Source organism: Cariama cristata, unplaced genomic scaffold (assembly GCF_000690535.1).
Source record: "Cariama cristata isolate BGI_N322 unplaced genomic scaffold, ASM69053v1 scaffold31275, whole genome shotgun sequence".
NCBI classification, from domain to species: Eukaryota; Metazoa; Chordata; class Aves; order Cariamiformes; family Cariamidae; genus Cariama; species Cariama cristata.
The window spans coordinates 1-20,615 of NW_009619818.1; the positions used below are offsets into that span (position 1 = coordinate 1).

Below are 20,615 nucleotides of genomic sequence, written 5' to 3' on the forward strand. Positions count from 1 at the left end.
GGTGACTGAAAATGGTGAGAGAAGATGACAAGGTGATCCCGGTGCGTGTGGCCCTGCGCTGCCGTCCCTTGGTGCCGAAGGAGACCAGCGAAGGGTGCCAGATGTGCCTGTCCTTCGTGCCGGGGGAACCGCAAGTAAGGGAGCCGGCCTGCTGCGCCTGGGGGCCGGCCTTGCCTTCCCCCCGGGGTCTGCTGCCAGGGTACCGGGGCAGCGCGGTCAGCGCTCTCTGTTCTCGTCTCCTCCGCAGGTGGTTGTAGGTAACGATAAGTCATTCACCTATGATTACGTGTTCGACCCTTCTGTTGAGCAAGAGGAAGTCTTCAACACAGCTGTTGCCCCTCTCATACGAGGCATCTTCAAAGGTTTGTGGTAACTGAGTTCAAGCTCTGTTTTAAAATACTGGGGGTTTTGGAAGGCTCAGCTGGAAGAAGGTGCTGTTTAATTCTCTATTCTGTTTTACTTTTTCTCAGAAAATAAAATCTTGCACTAGCCTCTAGCGAGAAATGCCAAATCTTGCCTGTTTACAACCTGTTGTACTCCACAGAGCTAACAAAATGACTTGTGTGTGTTCTTTGGGTCATTTTGGTTCCTGAAGCTATTTATGTAAGGGAAGAGAATTTTATCAAGCAAAATATGATGAATTGATAAGCATCCCATACCACAAGCTGTTAGCGACGCTACGGTGGAGCTGAGATGACAGAGAACTTACACTGTGTTTCTATAACTAGCTCTACTAAAGCAACAGTGCAGATTTTAAAAAGAACTGGAATAATAATTTTATCTGTGTTTTGGGGAGCTTTTCATTGACTTGTTTTTCCCATTGGTGTTGCTGTGACCTGAGCATAAAGCTTCTGTAAATTGATGGCAAGGGGCAGTGCTTTTCTGGAAGGATGATTTTACTAGAATGCAGCATTGTTCATCAGAGTTTCTTCTGGTTCCCACGTGACTGTCTGATCTGGGCGCCCTTTGTTCCCCTAGGGTATAATGCTACTGTCTTAGCTTACGGACAGACGGGATCTGGAAAAACGTACTCTATGGGAGGTACCTACACTGCCAATCAAGAGCATGAACCTAGTGTGGGGGTCATCCCTCGGGTAATCAAACTGCTGTTTAAGGAGAAGGAGCAAAGGCAGGATTGGGAATTCGTCCTCAAAGTTTCTTATCTAGAGGTAAAATTTGTTTTGATTTTCAGACTATTCTAAAGTTATGAATTACAGTTCACCTCCTTCAAGTAATAGGTATTTATTAAATTAAAGCCTAACACTACATAACTTGTCAGGAACTGGATTCCGAGGCTAGGTATATTTCTGGAAAGGTAAAATGAACAGAATGTCATGCAAAGTTACCCATGATTTCTGTGTAACTGTACGTCTGTCCTTATGCGAATTGTTCTCTTGTGAGGCTGCTAAATCTGAACTGCAGTTCTGATGCTTTCAGATCTACAATGAGGATATTCTAGACCTGCTGTGCCCATCAAGAGAGCGGTCTTCTCAAATTAGTATACGGGAAGATCCGAAAGAAGGCATAAAGGTCTGTTGTCCTGTTAGATATGGGTACATAAGGGGGGGTGATGTGGCTCGGGATGAATATGTCAGTGCAACAACTGTCTGACTCCTTCAGCACTGATTTATATTAGTGCATATGAAATCATCGCAACTACTTATTCCTCTCAAATTTGAGCTGTTGATGATCCTTAAGTTTACTTGGATAACACCAATAGTGTTAGATATTCATGACAAAGCCACTTGCAAGTCCTATTCTGACTCTTAAATCAGCCTTCAAAAAAAAAAAGTGAATACCTGAGAATGTTTTACTTTGGGTCCCTTCACCAATTTCCAAACTCTGTTGTGATTGTGACAGTTCGGCAGAAGTAGCATGCAACAAAGGGATCCCGAGGGGCAACTATTTAAGTGCCCAAGTTATCTCTACAATACTCCTAAGAAAATGTGCGCTTATAGCGTAGTGCAGAAAAACCTTGTGCTACTGCTTGCGCTGTGTACTTGTGTTGTGGTTGCACTTCTGTCCATTGGTTGCGATTCATTCATACAGCTTCAGTTTGCAGCGGTGGGTAGGTTGTTGGCTGTCATACACACAGCTTAAGTGTGCGTGACACCTGAAGCTTTGATCCATTAATGCTTTTGTTATGTGTAATCTTGTGCTGCTCGCTGTCATCTCTAAAGTACTGGGGTGTGACTGGCTGTGTTAGCAGTGGCATTAGGATCCAGGGAGACAGACCCTTCAGGGAAAGCGCGAGCTTGCCAAGGAGCACGACCAGTCCCTACTACTCGGTCCCCTCTGTCCTTTATGTCCCTAATACCTACCTGCACTCTGTTCACACAAATGCCCCACCCCCGTCAGCCAGTTTTCCCCTTCCTCTGCCTGTGACTGGCAGAACTTTCAGCTCCCGGCTTGGCTGGGGATATCTGAGGGCAGCTATGATTTTCTCCACAGAGTACTGAGGAGCCCTGCCTCCATCCTGTAGCCCAGTTGGTCCTCAAGCAGGCACTGAGGAACGTGGTGTGTGTATGTAGGAGTAGGAGGAAGGAGAGGTGATGTGGCTTAATGTTACTGATATGAAGTTCAGAACAAATTTTTGCTGGGGGAATCCATACCAAGTCTCTGGCTTGAAGTGAGACTGATTCTTGTGAATGGGTATTTACACAGGGACTTCACTTTGTCTGCTGTAGTCTAAGACAGAGAATATTTTTTTCTGATGTAAGTTGGAGTGAAGAGGGAGGAGAGGATAAATAATGCTTTCTTCCTGGGTACAGATTGTAGGGTTAACAGAAAGAAATGTCACCTGTGCCCAAGATACTGTATCCTGCCTAGAGCAAGGGAACAATTCCAGAACAGTGGCCTCCACGGCAATGAATTCCCAGTCCTCACGGTCCCATGCCATCTTCACCATTTGCATTGATCAGAAGAAGAAAAATGACAAGTAAGTGTGATCGTGCAGCTACTCCTAGCAGCTGTTAGGAGTCAAATGTACTCAAAATTTCATAGTCCTGTCATTCTTTCTGGGCCTTGGATGAACTCAGCTGAGCTGCTCTTGAGGCTGTTTCTTTATTTGGCTGGCTGATATGAAGTATATCTTTCAGCCTAGTAGCTCAACTGAATAGTTTCTTTCTGCTATAGGAACAGTAGTTTTCACTGCAAGCTACACCTCGTTGATCTTGCTGGCTCTGAGAGACAAAAGAAGACCAAGGCTGAAGGAGACAGACTAAAAGAAGGTCTGTTGGAAAAGGACTGGTATAGCTTGGGTTTCTTACCACTTTTGAGTTAATGAAAAAGCAAAGCAGTTGTTTAATTAACCTTTATAATGTGCTTTTTTAAACAGTCTTAACATTTTTAATAAGGACAGGAAATGACCAATTCCTAGCTATTGAGGTGTCTCTGCTCACTTTTATCTCTTTGTATGCAGGCATCAACATAAACAGAGGTCTCCTCTGCCTGGGGAATGTAATTAGTGCTCTCGGTGATGAAAATAAAAAGAGTGGGTTTGTCCCCTACAGAGACTCAAAGTTAACAAGACTACTGCAAGGTAAGAGACAGATGATGATAAAGCCTAAATCTACAGATATACTTCAAGTAAAGTAGCAAAAAAACCCCAACAGCCATACAATCACAGTTCAAAGCAGTAGCTGCTGTTGACAAAGAGATTGCATTTATTGGTTTAGTTAGACCTTTTCTGTGCTCTTATTTTTAGGTTGCAAATGCATTGAGATGGACTCATTTATCAGTCCTGCTCTTTTACAGTTCCTATGTGATAGGAGGAAACTAGACAAATTCAGTGCATTTTTTTTTTTTGGTAGGGAGAAGGAAGATGAGAAGTTAAATCTGGAAGCAGGGATCTATTATTATACTGTAATTATAGCTGCTTACTGGAGGATATTGAATCTCAAGCTGTCTGTGCCTTCACTGTGCGCATCATGTTTATTTTTTCTTAGTCTGAATATCTAGTCTTCCTGGTACTCATTTTTCAATAGTTGTGATAGTCTTTTAATAAGTTTTATCTAAATTAGTCTTTAATATGGACATAGCTACAGTAATGCAATTTACTGTGATTTTTCTAGTAGTTAAATAATTTGGTACAAAAAGTTAGGCTCTTCAGTATTTGCCATATCTGAAAGTAATAAAAAGAAACTGGAGTATGCAGAGACGGATGTAGGGTCCTTTTTTCCTGATCAGAAGTTTCAAATAGCCAATATATGTTAGTGTAAAACCAAAGGATAAAATGCCATACAGCTTGATGATCTGAACCAACATGTTCTTAGCCCATTACTCTTTAAATTGGAAGATTGTGTGATTTCTGATGTCTGGATATCCATGGAGGTCTTGAGTATTACTATGTGGTACAAGAGAGGGGAAAACCTGAAAGAACTGTGCCAGAAATGGCATACAGAAATTACTTAACAGGACAACAATATTACTGGGGCTTCTCATGTGAAATCATTGGTGCTTAGAGCTGAGACATAACTGTGGGACTTTGGCTTTCAAAAAAAATCTGTTTAGTATAGTGCTGACTAGGGCAGAGGAGAAAGTAGATGACAGTGACCCAAGACTAAAGCAGGATATCTTTTAGCTGTAGTATGGAGACGCACTCATGCAGTCTCGGATATCTTGATAATGATACCTTACTAGTCATTCTTCGGCGCTCTCAAAGTTTTGGTTATGCCTTGTTCTTCTTCTCAGATTCTCTGGGTGGTAACAGCCATACTCTCATGATTGCCTGTGTAAGCCCAGCGGATTCCAATCTAGAAGAAACTCTAAATACTTTGCGTTATGCTGACAGAGCAAGAAAAATAAAAAATAAACCAATTGTCAACATTGATCCCCAGGCAGCTGAGTTGCATCATCTAAAGCAGCAGGTAATGGGTGCTTTCTTCATGTGGGAGGAGTAGATCTATCCTCTTGGTACTAAGCTCAGTAAACAGCAAGTAAAGACACAGGATGCCTCGCTACACAAAATATGCAAAAAATATTTAGTGTGTGTTTCTCTGTCTCTTGAGACAGCTATGTAAGTGCTGTAAAGGGAAGACACAAATATTTATTGTAATTGTACAGCAACTATTCAATGCCACAGAAAAATGGTAGGGTGAGTGTGATTTACATTTCCCTTCCACTGACCAAATCATCACCTGGCCATTAGGCTACAGGTGAAATTAGACATACAGTGACAGTTACCTCGCTGACATCACCTGCCTATGGCCAGCACAGAGTGGGAAGTGAAGAGTGTTTCTATGTGGCCAGCTTCAGAGGGAAATAAGTTTCATAAACTAGAATTGGTTAAACCCAAAGCCAGAAGTGCCCAAGGGCTTGCCTACTGATGAGAGTTAGCCAGGCTTGCTGCGCTTACTTGACTGCGTGGATATGGCACAGTCTTTCATGTTACTTCTCCATAGAAAAACTCGGTGATCGTGTTCCACAATAGAGCAAGTATGTGGTTTTGCTTACTGCATAGGAGTGTTCACCAGAGCCTAGTGAATATTTATTAAAGTACTATAAATTCAAATCGCATATTGAAGTAGCTTAGGAAGGCAAGTGATCTGACCCTATCTCATGTGAAATGTAGCAACAGAGCATTAGTTCAGCAAAATGGGAGACCTGCCCCTTGGATCAGCGAGGTCTCTGACACTCTGCACAGAGCAGTACATCAGCTGTCTGCGGGTGGCTTACCATGCTCTGATCTGACAAAGAGAAGGTAGCTTTTTTAAGCAGTAAATTAACTTGAAATACTGTAGCAACATGATTCCTTTCCACAGGCAGTGGTAAAAGGACAATTGTGGAGCAGGTGACTCTTATTAAGACTAAGGATCTTAATAGTGTGTCTTCAACCATCTATTTACTATATGGGAGAGATTTGTAACTGGTAATTGTTTGTCTTTTTAGGTACAACAGCTACAGGTGTTACTGCTGCAGGCCCATGGAGGGACCCTCCCAGTGTCTATCAAGTAAGATTTGTAGACTAATTCTCAATGTAACTGGTGGCCATCGCACACCAGCAAAGGCTCTAGATCTCCTTTGTTCTAGACAGTGCTGTAGAGTGAGGGTAGAGCAAACTGGTTGCTTTCTAATACGATCTGGACAATCTTTTTCTCCTTTTGCTCTTTTTGTCATGCTTACTGAAACTCCGTGCACGTATGGGTCATCTAGTTTTGTAGCAAACACCTTAAGACTACAAAAATCTGTTGTAGAAATATGAGAGGAACTAGGCGATGTCTCCTAAGTATCTGTTTCTCGGACCCATCCATCCTTCCTTTCCTCCTCACCCCTCTACCCTTGAATGTAGGGCACCTCCATCTCATTGTTCTTAAAAGCACAAATACAGGAAAGAGTTGGATTGTGTAGGTGTTTTCTGAGGATGTTTCAAAACCTAAGAACATGCAGTGTGCAGACTTACGATTGGTTAAACAGCATTCCCATTTCAAAAGGAGTGCCTCATCTTGCAAATGTCTACTTTTGGTAAGCTGTATTACTTAAATTTTTTCATTCAAATTAGACTTCCTCCAGATATTTCTGTTCATCTGTTATAACCTATATTTATTGTAAGTTACTTAGGAAACTTGGAGGTAATTTCAGTACTATTACAAACCTCTGAAGTCATGTTCACAAGCAAACTGGCCTTTAATGTTTCAGTAGTATGGCACCTTCTGAGAATCTTCAGTCCCTGATGGAGAAGAACAAGTCACTAGTGGAAGAGAATCAAAAGCTGAGCCGAGGACTGAGTGAGGCTGCTGGTCAGACAGCACAGATGTTGGAGAGGATCATTCTGGTAAGGTTCAGTTACCCAAGAGCAGCTTTAAGTTGCATGACTTCCCCTTTTAGCTGAAGATTAATCAATAGCAGCTCCTGTACTAACGGCATGTTAGGAATCTCTCTTTTTAATGTTCCTTTTGCATTTCAAATTGCTAGCTATCAGTTAGAACCAGAAGTCTTCCAGAACCTGTCAGAGCCTATAGATCTGGTGATTCCAGTGGGGAAAAGTAGACATGAACCTTTCAGTTTTCTGTTGTTTTCATGTTTTAAATACCAGCACTTGCACATGCATGCACTCTCTCTTCCCTTTTCCCCACCCCACTCTGTTTTGTTTCACTGCAGTGTATATTCCTGTGAAAAAGCATGTTAAATCTAAACAAACTGGTGACGATGATCATGCAAGATCTTTCAGTGCATTGATTTGCCACAGACTGATAACATATCTTTTACTACAAATAAATTAGCTGTTTTCTGCCTTCTTATTTGGCTCTTCCTACAATTCACTATAATTCTGACTTCTCTTAGACAGAACAAGAAAATGAGAAGATGAATGCCAAACTGGAGCAACTTCAGCAGCATGCTGTGTAAGTCTGTTTCCTCACCCTACTCATATTAAGGAAATGTGTTTTAGCATTAAACATTTTTGTTGGGATAAATTGGATAAACACAAATTGATTGTATGTTCAGTGGGGAAGGTTGTTGCTTATTGGCGTGTGTGACACCAGTGTCATGCAATACTCGTGGACTTATTCCCATGTCTGCATTGCAGATGCAAGCTTGATCTGCAGAAGCTGGTAGAGACTGTGGAAGATGAGGAACTAAAAGAGGACGTCGAGGTGATTCGCAATCTGCAGCAAGTGTTGGCTCAGTTGCAGGTAAGACTGAATCCAGGGAGAGAGGAGTGTGTGCCAAGCGAGTTTACTAATGTAACCTAGGGTTCTTCTGCTAAGCGGTGGATTCCACTCTGCAGAAACGTTGCTTAAGGAGCCCAGGAATTACAACTGTTAAATGACTCTTGATATCCACTTGAAAACAAGCTGTCCTGCTGTACTTTTAATGCTGCAGGAAGGCCGCTTGTGCTTGAGTGGCTGCATGTGGTAGGGGGAAAGGAAGAGTCTCCATAAAAGAATCTGATAGTGGGACATTAGCATGGATTTACAGTCCAAAAGTTGGAAGGAGAGTTATAAACTTGGTAGTTTTGATGGGCGACCCAAATTTTGATGAGCAACCCAGAAAGAATGGCTTGTCCAGCTAGTCTAGGAGGACTATGCTCATTTTACTTAAGGAGGAAGACAATGGCATCCTCTTTCCAGAGACAGCTCTCTGGATAGAGGGCAATAACATCATGCTTTGTCAAAATAGGCCAACAGACTGTTATTAGCTTCATTTTGCTTCATCTTTCACTTTTACCAAAATTTTATTTTCTTTGTCCTATATAGACCGAAAATGCTGCCAGAATGGAAGCTGCTGCAGAGATGGCAAACTCTGAACAGGATGCTACAGCTGTAAGTGAGGGGGGTCCAGCAGTGCAGACCTTATTGGGGCATGTTTTTATCCCCTCATTGCTCCTCTTCTATCTGTGTCCTTATGCTAGTTTCTAATCCAACTGTTTGGTAAATAATATGTGTCACTTTATGTGCTGCCTTTCTATGCTCTGATTTGCTCGATGTGTTCAAGATCAATAACCTGTTCTCATTTCTGAATATCTAATTTTTTTTTATGTAAAAAAAATTAATTTGAAGTGTTCTGCAGAAACTGTGATCATGTAGTTCAAGAGCTTTGGATTGGCCTCTTCTCCTCATTGCTGTCTCTCCTCCAGGAAGCAGAAATGGGCCAGGATACCAAGAGATCCTCAGATGACTTCACCACTCAACATGCCCTTCGTCAAGCGCAGATGTCCAAAGAGCTGCTTGAATTGAATAAAGCCCTGGCTCTGAAAGAGGCACTTGCCAAAAAAATGACTCAGAATGATAGTCAGCTGGAGCCCATTCAGTCCCAATACCAGGTAAACTCTTCTGAAATAGTTCTTGAAAGGATATGTTCAGTTTATTTTTCCCAATTAATGCAGTCAGTGCATGCTGAGCGGGGAAGGGAGGAGAAGATCTGTTGTCTTATGAATGTGTTCTTACTGAGACTATCTGTTTCCTTAAGCGGGGTCACTGCCTCCTTGGGCATAGCAGGGAGTTAACTACAGGTGTCAGCAGAGAAGGTGGGGAATGACCATGCCCAGCTATCTGCAAATAGTTCTACCACCAGCAGATGATCTTCTCCCTGAAATAAGCTATTAGCCACTAGCTGTTCTATGTGGAATGGGCTTCTCTGCTTTTTACTCAGAGGTTTGCTTGGCTGCGCCAACACAAAATGCACATACTTGGTTGTTAACTCTCGTCGTAGAGCCCGCTGATCTGGCTTCCTCTGTTCAGTAGCTGTACTGGGATCTTCCAGCTCTGAAATTGTTCAATCGTAACTTTTAGTTTGTCACAATGGTTCTGTGGACCAGCTAAGATTTCAGTGTATGGCAGACTAGCCCTTTTGACACTTCTACTGCTTTTAGATAAGGTGGTTTACAGTCTGTTGGAAAGGATCCTGGTTTCTCAAGGCCTACTGTCTTGAAACCACACTCTGAGACAAAGCTTTAAGTTTCTTATTTGGAGGCTTACTACTCTTGTCCTTTCTAGACTAATATCAAGGATCTGGAATTAGAGGTCAGCAATTTGCAAAAAGAAAAGGAGGAGTTGATTCTTGCTCTGCATATGGCGAAGAAGGATGTCAACCAAGCCAAGTAAGAGTGACTATGCAAGCCGTGTGGCTTATAGCACTGAAAATTGTATTAATGTGCCTGTGAAAATTTATTGTCTTGCACTTACTTCTGCTATTTATAAAAGCTCTTATTTTGATGCGAATGCATCCCTTTAACATGCTATGTGAGTTGTATGAACTACGGGGAAGCCTGATAGTGGGCTTTCATCAGTGGGAAAGATGATAATACCCAATTGCTGCATCTTTCATAAGCTGCCTCTAAAGTTGGAGAGTACTTGTTTGAAAATAAGTTATTGGAGGGGCTGTTTTTAAAGTGTGATTTCTTTACAGACTGAGTGAACGGCGTCGGAAAAGACTTCAGGAGTTGGAAGGGCAAATTAACGAGCTGAAGAAAAAGCTGAATGAGCAATCAAAGCTCCTAAAGCTGAAGGAATCTACAGAACGCACTGTCTCCAAACTGAACCAGGAGATCAGGGTAACTAATCCTAGCATGCGGTTCTTAGGCTTGCTCCAGTGTAGACGAAGCAGCTTCCAGACAGAAGGCACTCGCTTCCTCTTTTGTTAGGCTGAGAACATCAGTTTTTGGCAAGATTCCTTTGGCTGCGTGACCACAATTCGTGGTGTAATACAATAGACAGGTGACTATTGAGGCTTGGAGGAATAAAAAGTCCAAAGTGTCTTCTGGCTGTTCTGATAATTTATTGCCTCAGTCAAATCACTTCACTTTGATTTCCACGTGTATACTGTGCATGTGTTAGTCTTCCCTTTATGCCTTAAAAAAATGAATTCTTCAGTTTTAGCACTTTGAGAGTGTCCTTAGGCATGTCCTCTGAGTGGGCAGCACACTAATATTTCCCATCTGCCACTTCCCACTCCTGACAGCCACACTAGGGGAACGTAGGTTGAAACTACCCAGAATGCAAGTACTGGATGATTCTTCCAGCCAATTCTTCCAGCCCTTTTTATTTTTCAGGAAATGAAAAGCCAAAGGGTACAGCTGATGCGCCAAATGAAAGATGATGCTGAGAAATTCAGGCAATGGAAACAACAGAAGGACAAGGAAGTGATCCAGCTGAAAGAACGGGTGAGCAAACAGTAAGCCCCCAAACTGTACCTCCCTCCAAAGAGTGAAACAAATCATTAAAGTGTTTGCTGCAAGGCTTTGTTTAACTAGCAAGCATCTGAAAAACATCTGGGGAATGCTTTGAAGATAACATTAGTTCATATGGTTGCCACCTTTCACCAGTTGTCGTAAATGGACTCGCATATGTCTGGAGACCTTAAAGCTATCAACACAGTTGTCATAATTCAGCTCTAAAGCAGAAGGCAAAAATATTTAATTTTTAAAGTATTTAAAGTTGTAGTGTTTGGCCACAGAACAGGAGATATTTAAGCTTTCAGAGGAATATTAAATCTGCAGGTAAACAGAATTGTTAATGAAATCCAGCCGCTTGTAACGTTCAAGTATAATGAACAGCAAACATCTGTACTCTTGTTCTCGTCTCACAGGAGTTCTTAATGTAACGAGCTCGCCCCTCAGTGCTTTGTGTTGCTAAGTCTTAAACTTTTGGTTTGCAGTCTCTTACAGCCTTTAGGCTCCCAAATCTTTTTAATGGAAAGTTTGGAGCTCCTTCTAGTCACTTTAAGTCAAACAGCCATTTGTTCTCAAAGGCATTACATGGCTTAAGCTTGTAATGATCAGTGAAATCATTGTCATGAAGAACTTGCGTTGCAGAACAGCAAATGTAATTATGCTGTTCCAAGAAGTGTGAAACTGGCCATAGGTATTAATGTGACGTGATTTTTTTTTTTTTTTTCTCCTATCTGTCTTAACATTATTTCCCTGCAGGATCGCAAGAGACAATACGAGCTACTTAAGCTAGAACGAGATTTTCAGAAGCAGGCCAACGTACTTCGGCGCAAAACAGAAGAGGTAAGGAGACAATATCTGCTAGAAATTCCTGACTGATTCCTAAAGGTCTGCAAAGTGTGGTTGGAGGTTGAATTAGGATATGCAGAAGCTTCTTAAAAGCAGTTTGGAGGTCTGGAAATAGGTGCTTTCCTCTCTGTAGGAAAAATACTATGCTTCTGTATTGTAGCCTTTGAGGGATTCTAGTTAAATCTGCTCCTTAAAGGCTAAATTACCCTTTAAGCATCAGGCAGCTGTGGCAAATCTATTACAGATACCAAAGCTAGAAAGTGTAAAATGAGTTTGTGTGGTGGATATGCTAATATCTTTCAGGATGGCTGTACAGAAGAAATGCATCTTGAAACCATAATTTTGGATGCTTTCTTCTACCTTTAGGACTAGAAGCAGATTCTCTTTAAACTGAGAATCTCAGCAAAGGAAATAAAGTCAAGGATTCCAGTCTGCTTAATTCTAAAGTTGTTCTGGTTTTATTAACCTCACGCTCTCATCTCATTGTCTCAATGTCTGGCTTGCATTGGGAATACCTCATGTTTTCAACCGTTGCAGATTAAGTGAAGCAACTACTGTTCCACTTTTGCGTAAAATATTTTACAGGCAGCAGCTGCTAACAAGCGCCTGAAGGATGCTCTGCAGAAGCAACGAGAGGCTGCGGATAAACGGAAGGAAAGTCAGAATCGGGGAATGGAAGGAGTTGCTGCACGAGTAAAAGTGGGTGACAACTGTGTTGTGCATTCCAACAAACAGTGGGCAAACTTAGCTTTGTTAACACAGTAGGTGCTGCTGGGGTTGATGGCTGGAGGGCAGAGGGGAGGAACATGGAGTTACATATTAAGGGAGACAATGTGATTATGCAGTTTATCTGTGAAGGCATTTCAGAAGGATTCAGTCCTAAAGTTGAGACTACAGGGAACCACTATACTGCTTTTTGGTTTTTGATGTGTGGGTTTTAGTTGTTTTTCTTTTCCCTCCAGAGCTGGCTTGCAAATGAAGTAGAAGTTCTTGTTAGTACTGAAGAGGCTCGACGACACCTTGCAGACCTTCTGGAAGACAGAAAGATCTTGGCACAGGAGCTCCTTCAGCTTAAAGAGAGGAAAGAGGCTGGGGAAAACCCACCTCTAAAGCTCCGGGTAAGAGAGGGAAATGTCACTTTCCCTGCCCCATGCTTCTGGCTGTTCAGCAAGTACTGTCACTTTTTTTTTATTGACTCCTATTTGACCATTTCCCTCAGAAGGCAGGGATGGAGATGGTTACCTTTCTGGAAGAAAGGGCTGATGTTGTTACTGTCCTGTGGCAAGTCAGGGAACAGGGTTGCTGAAGTAACTTGCTACTTAATGCAATGAATCTGATGGATGAGAGTGGGTCACATCCCTTATCAAAGACTTTATGCTTTTGGGAAGGAGCAGTGGAATTTAAGTATATAGAGATATTTGGAGGCCTTTGTAATAGTATGACTCCTCTTTGCTGAAATGTCTGTAAGTGAAAGCCCAGTCTTGTGTGCATTTCTTCACCTATTGCTCATTTCTGTCCATTGCTGCAATTCTTTAGAGACGCACCTACTCCCTCACAGATTTGCAGGCATCAGAGATGGACCTGTCCATATCAAAGCAGATAGAAAGCCTGGAAACGGAGATGGGGCTCAGGTAAGGCAGTATGACAAAGCTGATTTGCACAACCTTGCCTATGTTTTTTTTTCCCCTCATCTCTATCTACAACTCCTCTGTTTCACAGAAGAGGAAGTAAAACAATTTACACACTGACACTAGAAATTATGAGATAAGACCATGTGGTTTCCTGGTTTCAATTTTTCCAAAGTGTGGGGATGTGGGGACACTACTTAGGCACTAAGATTGCTTTTTTTTCTTAGCTGTTTGTGAGCACCTCTGTACGAAGGAAACACTGCATTCTTAACTGGAAGTGTGGACGGGAGGAGAAACTCCCTGGTATAGCATTGCAGACTCCAGCTGCCATATTAAGCAGTCAAAATTTTAACTTGAACAATTTTTGTCTAATATTCTGGTAACAGTAATTTTAAGCCAGACACTAACCCAGGTTTTCTCCTGTGTTGTTATAACCTCAAATACATGTATTCTTTCAAAGGAGTGCCCAGATAGCGGATTTACAGCAGAAACTCTTAGACGCAGACAATGGAGATCGCGCAAAACAGCGTTGGGACACTATTGCAACAATTCTAGAGGCTAAATGTGCTTTGAAATATCTCCTTGGAGAGGTAAATTCTGAATTTTCCTATTTTATCACTAAAAACAAATGCTCTAAGTCTGCTTAGCCAGGAATGAAAGGAAGTGACTAACAGCCTGACCGCAGAGATGAATTCAAGTGAAGCACTCTTGTACTGGATGAGGTTTATTTCCCTCACAACTTCTGATTGAAATATTCTCCTGTACTGTATATCACTTTGGGGAGTGAAACCCAAAAAAACAGGGAAGAAGGAAATGGAGTAGACATGGGTCTGGAGATATCAGCTAAATCTGTGCTTACAGAAGACTTGCATGGGAATAGTAAAAGGGAAGAGACAAATTTCTGAAGTGGAAGAGAAGAAAGTACCTAAAAATGCTTCCTGAACAAGTAGACAATCTGCAGGGAAACAAGGGGAGCACTATCTGAGGTCAGAGTGGAAGCAGTGGAACGGATGTTTAGATGGGAGAAGCCCGAACAAGACTTGGGGCTAGGAGAGAAGTAGGTATTGGGCTAATGTGGAATCAAGGAAAGAGCAACTGAATTACAGAATCGTATCAGTCTCTGGTCCTTGGAAACTAAAGGAAAAGAATAAAGGAACTAATATGGGAGAACATTCATTTTTGGGGTCCCCCTAATACTCAGATTTAAAGTGCTGCAGGAAAGAAGGTTAACTTAGCAGGAAGTCTTGTTAACAGTTCTATCTGTTTTGCACTTCCATAATGGTTGTCAGATGTCTAGCCCTGAGCCTCTCATCTAGTCTCCTTGTTGCTGATGGCCAGTCCAATTTTTAGGGTGGCTGGAAGTTAAACAGAAATGCTTTGCCTTCAGGCTGCAGCATGTCTGTCCTGACAGACATTGTGAAACATGGAACTTGCTGACCCAAGCAAACATCTTGCTTTTGTCTTTCAGCTGGTCTCCTCAAAAGTGCAGGAAAGCAAGTTGGAGAGCAGCCTTCAGCAGAGTAAAGCCAGCTGTTCAGACATACAAAAGATGCTGATTGAAGAGCGAAACCACATAACAGAGATGGAGGCTGAGTTCCAAAATCAGCTTTTGGTGCAGGAACAACACCACCAGGAAAAGGTAAAACATAAGTGATAGAAATCTTGAGAGCTCCTGTGTCTTGGACTCTGATTCCCAGATTGGCTCAGAGATAAAAGCAAAGAGGGTATGCTGAAATCAATCTGTTGCTATATACCTGATCAAGACTTGTTAGACTCTTGCAGATAGTTAAAGCCCAAGAAATCTCCCTATTCATCTTTGTCCTATGCAAATTGCTTTATTCAATAACTTTCACAGTGCTTTAAGTGAGGATGTTACACCTGAGCACAAGATAACTTTTAAAGTAGATCAGGGCAGAATCATGCTGGAAGTGGCAGAAAGAATCTTTCTGAAATTGTCAAGGCCTTTGCCTGGGCTGCCAGATCTCTCTTTAGGAATTCATGCCTGTTTGTCTCTGCTATATTAACTTGCTTTTAGGTTCTGTACCTGCTTAGCCAATTTCAGCAAAAAGAAGCAGCAGAGAAGAAATTGGAAGATTCACTAAGTGAGCAGGAGAAACAACTGCAAGAGCGACTCAAGTTCCAGGTAGAGCGTCTGGATGTGGCTTGGGAAGGGTGTGCTCATTAGGGCTACCTGTTACTTGGAATAGTAGCTTTAGAGGGAGGAAGGTGCAGAAGGATTGGGAGCGTTTCCATTTGTAGCTAGGATTGCTCGATTCAGTTGTTTGCGGGGGATAGTTGCTATACAGGTTTGAATAAGCCTGTGGGGTAATTTTTCCTCTTGTGTACTCTCTTCTGTTAAATAAATGTAAATGCAGCAATGAGGCCTGCCACAATCTGACCCACTCAGCAAACTTCTTCCATGCTCAGAACACCTTTAGTTAGGATATTCAACATGCTATCACTAATCCTTTGCTGAGTGCAGCTCTGCTGCGCTATCAGCAATGGAAGAACTTTAGCTTGATCATATAAACATGTTACAAGCTGCACCTTTTCTTGCCACCAAGAGAATTAAGTGGTTTAGCAAGCTCCTGTGGAGGGGCATGTTCAGTGATGTTTTAAAGCAAAATCAGTCCTAGGTGCACCTGATTTGGAGATAAGCCTTAGAAGTAGAGGGAGGTTTAGATCTTAAATGGTCACTCTGAAAGGATCAAATTCTCTCTGTTGTATTGGCTGTGTTATGCGTAAAACAAGGTGGTAGCACTAATAATTTACCTGATCTAGAAGTCAGAGCTGATCTCCTGTCAGAGAATACAACAAAACCCCTCTGGTGTTGCAAGAAAGATCCAAACAGAAAAATCTGTCCCAAACACCTACTTGTGCTACCCCCATGTAAGCCTACAGTTTTCCTCTTGTCTTGCAAACAGGAGGAGGAGCTGGCGAAAATGAGGGAGGTCTGTGAGAAGAACCAAGAACTTCTCCGGGAAAATGACACTCTTAAACAGGTAGAGATTTGTACAGACATAAGTATGAGAGCTTCCTGGCAGTTGGGTTAATGTATTTTGTAAAGCTAACTTTTGTCTCTCTTAACAGAAACTGCTGCTCCTCCAAGTTGCCAGTGGACAGAAGCTCCATCACATTCAGCAAATGCCATCGGAGTCTCCAGATTCTTCTTTTGATTACATTCCACCCAAAGTAAAGATGCTTCATATCAGTTTTCACGCTTGTATTGTACCTGGGTTCTTTTCAAAAGTTAATGTTGGCTATTAATAATCTTGGTTTCTTTCTCCCAAGCTGCTTTTTACAAGGCATCTTGTTCTGCTTATTGAAGTAGGCCTGTTCTCTACTTCAGACAGTCCTTAAGGTTTCTGTTTTCAGAAAACTTCTGAAACTAGCTTGCACTAGTTTTTTTGATTTTAAAAAAACAAACAAAACACAAACCCTCAGAAAACACCAAAACCTATTCCCTCACTGTCTAATTATGTCTGACTTTATATCCTCCTTAGTAATCCAGGTGTTTTCTTTGTAGCACTTCCAGTCTCTGAATCATGGAGCAAGGCATCTGTCATAGAAAATTTAATCGTTGCCTTGCAAAAGAGCCAAATCTTAGAGCTGGGAGGAATAAATGATTTAAAACTATTTTGTCAAGACTATTTTGTGACACAAATCCATTAAATTTCCAAGGATTTGTTAACTATAGCAGTTTAAATTGACTGATTGAATTTTTAATCCTGACAATTTGATCGTTTGTCTCCTCCTTAGACAGCCAAGAAAGCTACAGGGTTAAGAGGAATGGGGCTGTGGTGGTGGGACTCTGAAGTGCCTTAATAAAATGTAAACTCACTGTTATTTTTTCTGGGTCTTCAACCCTCATAATTTCTGTGTGTAGCCAAAGACTCGCCGGCAAACGACAGCAAAACCCCGTGCACTAACCCCAGAAATGGATGTAGAAGAGCTGTTTTCTGACTCGGGAGAGTCTGATGGGGAGGTGGAGGATGCAGACTGGGTTCCAGTAAAAGCAGTCAAAGGAACAAAGAAAAGTGTGATGGGGGTAAGATCCAGTTACCTTTGACTTGTTATTACCTATTAGGGAATCACTTGCCTGTGTCCCTAACGATCTAGGACGTGTACAGAGAAACAGTGAGATTGTAGTGTGTCTGCTATTGTTCTGAAAAGCCTTAATATGATCATGCTGCTGGCATTGGTTATTTATGATCTTCTGACAGAAAGAGCAAAAGTTGCATATAGTCACCAACACCTTCCTAAATAGTTTTTCATTGGACAAGTATTCTCCTACCATGAGACACATGTGTTTTGTCCTGCTACCTGTGGCTGAACTGGCCTATGTGTTTCAGAATAGTGAGCCCTAACAGCAGCCTTATTCCTTCATTAAGCCTATTTTGGGGAAAAAAATGGATGGGCTGTCATGTAGCCCTATGTACTGTTCCCACTGTGGCTCCTAGTCCTGCCAGAAGCCTGAGCTTCCATCTTCTGTTTGTATCGGTCTGGGCCTGCAGCTTCAACCTGCCGCTCAGTTAATTCCTGATGGGATGGAAGAGATGATTTGAACATGCTGAACACAAGCCACTGTGAAGGAATTGGCCTCTTTGGGCTTGAATTGCCATCAAACTAGACCTCCACTGTTAGACATGTTCTTCCCCTTTCACAGAGGGGTAAATATTACATATTTCCCTCTTGAGTGACTGTGAAAATGTCAACAGTTACCACAGGAAAAACTTATGAATTTTAAGGTCTGGCTTTAGTTCCTTTCACTGGAGCTTGTCAACCTGATAAATTCTGAACTACAGTACTATTAGTGGTTTGGTTTTTGGGGAGTTCTTTTTGGCCATGTTGCAGGATGAAGGGTTTGTGCTCGACACTTGGCTCTTCAGAGTTCATTTATGTAGCCCAGTGGAACTCCAGTGCAAATTACTGCTCAGTTTGGAACTGTAGCTTGGAGCAGCTGGTGTGTGCAGTCTGCTACTGCTTCACGTACCCGGACTAGCAAAGAGATTCATTGTTCTGATACGCCGTGAAGTAGCTAAATTGAGTCATCTCCATCTAGATGGAGGGCCCTAGGTATGGTAACTTGGGTTTGCCTCCTACTGCATAAATGTCAGCTTGTCTGACTGAAACTGGCAGCCTTTTGGGTAACTTGAAGTCAGGGACTGAGTAACTGAAGATGCTTATTTGGGGGATACTGAAGCAAGAGATGGCTCTGCAAGTGGAAAGACCTGTTTCTTTGCTGGGGATGCAGGACTGACAGTGAAACAATAAAAGGTTTGTGGCAGCTTGGGGACAGTAGTGTCTTTTCGATTGCTTCAGGTGTTGACAGCTGTGGCAATCTAGATGCAGTCTGTAAAACTCCAAAGCTCTTTCTGCACAGAACTCTTCTCTTACTTTAGTGCTCCTGCAAGGGCCGATGTGGAAATAGACAGTGTGGCTGCAGGAAGCAGAAGGTGGGCTGCACTGAAGGCTGTAGCTGCGACTCTGCAAAATGCAGAAATAGAGACCCTGGCTTTCCGGTGAGTAGCGCCGTGTTTGTGGGTGCAAAAGGGCCTGCACCCAACATCCAGGCTGCAGGGTGTTTAAGCAAAGCTGGATGAATGGATAAGCGGTTATGCTGTTAGCATACATGCACAGTTTGTCAGGTAAAGCATATGCACCTTTATGAAACATTTGTCAAGGTCCCTGTAATTCAGTGTCTATCTCTGGTAATTGAGTACAAAGATTTCCACTGCGGTACCAGGCTTTTGCACTAAATATAGGAATGTGGGAGACATCACATATTTACCTACTCCCAGTTGTCAGCCATGAATCTGAGGACAAACACTTTAAGTCTTTCTTCTGCACTTAGTAAATAAAAGTTGTATCTTTGGCTTCAGATGGCACAAGAGCTTAACTTATTTTCAGATATTTTTTTTTCCCAAGAATGGAAGGGATAATTTGAGGAGGGGGGTTGTAGCATCAGGAAGGTTCACGAGCAACTGATGTTCATTAGAACTCTTGCTAGAAATGTCTGCTTTACTCTTGGATCTTAGAGATTTGAAGCAGAGACCTCCCACAGTAATTCTTCAATTATTGACTCTTTTATGAAACCAGTTGCCTGACAGAGGCATGTAGCATCCTGTACTATGAATTACTTTGCAACTGGAAAGAAGGTGGCTTAGGGACCCCTAGTATTTCTTCAGCTGTTAGTGGTGGGAAAGGAAGGGATGGATATTGTAAAAGTGCTTCAAAATGCTGCTGCCCCCCAGGATGCCACGGTGTGTGAGGACCACACAAGGGACTCAGAAGGTTCCTTCAAACTTGAAGACCCCACTGAAGTGACTGCAGGAGAGACCTTCTTTCAGCCTGTGTGCATCACACCAACCACAAAGGTACTGCCTAAAGCTGTAAGAGAGAACAGGGGTTCTGAATGTGTGCACACCTTATTTATGGCTAGTGATGGAGCTTAAAGAAGAAAAAAAACCCAAGATGATAGACTGCTGCTAGAAAATTCTGATCAGACTGCAGCTGTCAAGCCAGCCTGTGTCTTAAGAATTCAGCAGACTCAAAACTTAAGTTTTCATACTAAAACTTTGCCACACAGGCTTGCTATGCTTTCCTGCTGCACCTTCCAGCAATAAAAGACAGACTGGTAGTTGAGGAGCTCATAGGACAAAATCATATCTGTCTATGCCCAAACTTACTGTTCTTAAGCCATTGTGTACGCTGACTTGGCAGCTGTCATATTGCCTGAGCTAAATGAATTCATTATTCCTTCTGTACCCTCTGCACACTATTCCAAATGCTGTATCTTCCTCCTCAGCCCATGAATTTGTCTTTAGAATTTTGACTTGAGTGAAGACATTAAGCAACTCCTGACATTGGCCTGGCAACTTCTGTATGTGCTGCCTCCAGTGCAACCTGGCTGGCTGCTTCAGGGCAGTGACCAATTCCCAAACTGTCTTCCTTGCTTTTCTGACAGGTCCTGAAAGATATCACAGACCAAGATGTGTTCATGAAGAAGCCCAGCACTGCTGCTTCCCTGCTCGTGAGAGATGAGGAGTCCCAAGAGAACCAGATACCATTTGTAAAGAGAAAGAAGAGAATGCTGAGTAGCAATACCAGCTTCTTCTCAGGTTGCACCCCTATCAAAGAGGAGCTTGACTGACGAGCCTGGGAGACGCCCCATGACTGGGTTGTGCTGTGCTTTAGACCATGTTGCTGGTGACCTTTTCTAAAAGTGTTGGGATCTCTCACTGCAGCAAAAACCTGATGGCTGCTGTGCTTGATGACTTCTGGCCTCGGCAAGGGAGTCAAACACTAGTTTTTGCTAGATTGTGTCCAATTCTTTGTAAATATTTGTATGTGTGGGCCTGGTGGTAACAGACTCTTGCCTCTGGACTTTCTGTAGTGAGTGAAGGTGACTTATCCAGGTTGCTCATTCCAGCTGCCTTCCTCATCCTGAGCTGTGAACACGTTGCGTACAGTTTAATCCATAATCTTGAAAGAACTTTGCATTTGCACTGGAAATCCGGGTACTCTTCCGA

At 42.4% G+C, this 20,615-nt stretch overlaps 1 protein-coding gene across 1 annotated transcript; it reads left to right on the forward strand.

The window, feature by feature from the left end:
- Positions 1-11: 11 nt before the first annotated feature.
- KIF4A (kinesin family member 4A) lies at positions 12-20,236 on the forward strand. Its single transcript, XM_009701395.1, has 30 exons — positions 12-134; positions 248-362; positions 979-1,169; positions 1,438-1,530; positions 2,772-2,938; positions 3,136-3,230; positions 3,422-3,541; positions 4,693-4,868; positions 5,890-5,951; positions 6,637-6,772; positions 7,282-7,340; positions 7,526-7,631; positions 8,196-8,261; positions 8,576-8,761; positions 9,435-9,538; positions 9,847-9,991; positions 10,490-10,600; positions 11,366-11,449; positions 12,041-12,154; positions 12,418-12,573; positions 12,992-13,086; positions 13,544-13,673; positions 14,552-14,722; positions 15,119-15,226; positions 16,008-16,085; positions 16,174-16,275; positions 16,970-17,131; positions 18,486-18,605; positions 19,338-19,460; positions 20,051-20,236. The coding sequence occupies exons 1-30, from the start codon at positions 12-14 to the stop codon at positions 20,234-20,236; spliced, it is 3,684 nt and encodes a 1,227-aa protein (XP_009699697.1).
- Positions 20,237-20,615: the final 379 nt, after the last annotated feature.

Bases quoted from the DNA above. Each gene is read 5' to 3' on its own strand.
- KIF4A (XM_009701395.1), top strand. From the start codon at position 12: ATGGTGAGAGAAGATGACAAGGTGATCCCGGTGCGTGTGGCCCTGCGC. The intron at 11,450-12,040 runs GTAAGGAGACAA...AATATTTTACAG, and splicing joins TTCGGCGCAAAACAGAAGAG to GCAGCAGCTGCTAACAAGCG. The intron at 13,087-13,543 runs GTAAGGCAGTAT...ATTCTTTCAAAG, and splicing joins GAAACGGAGATGGGGCTCAG to GAGTGCCCAGATAGCGGATT.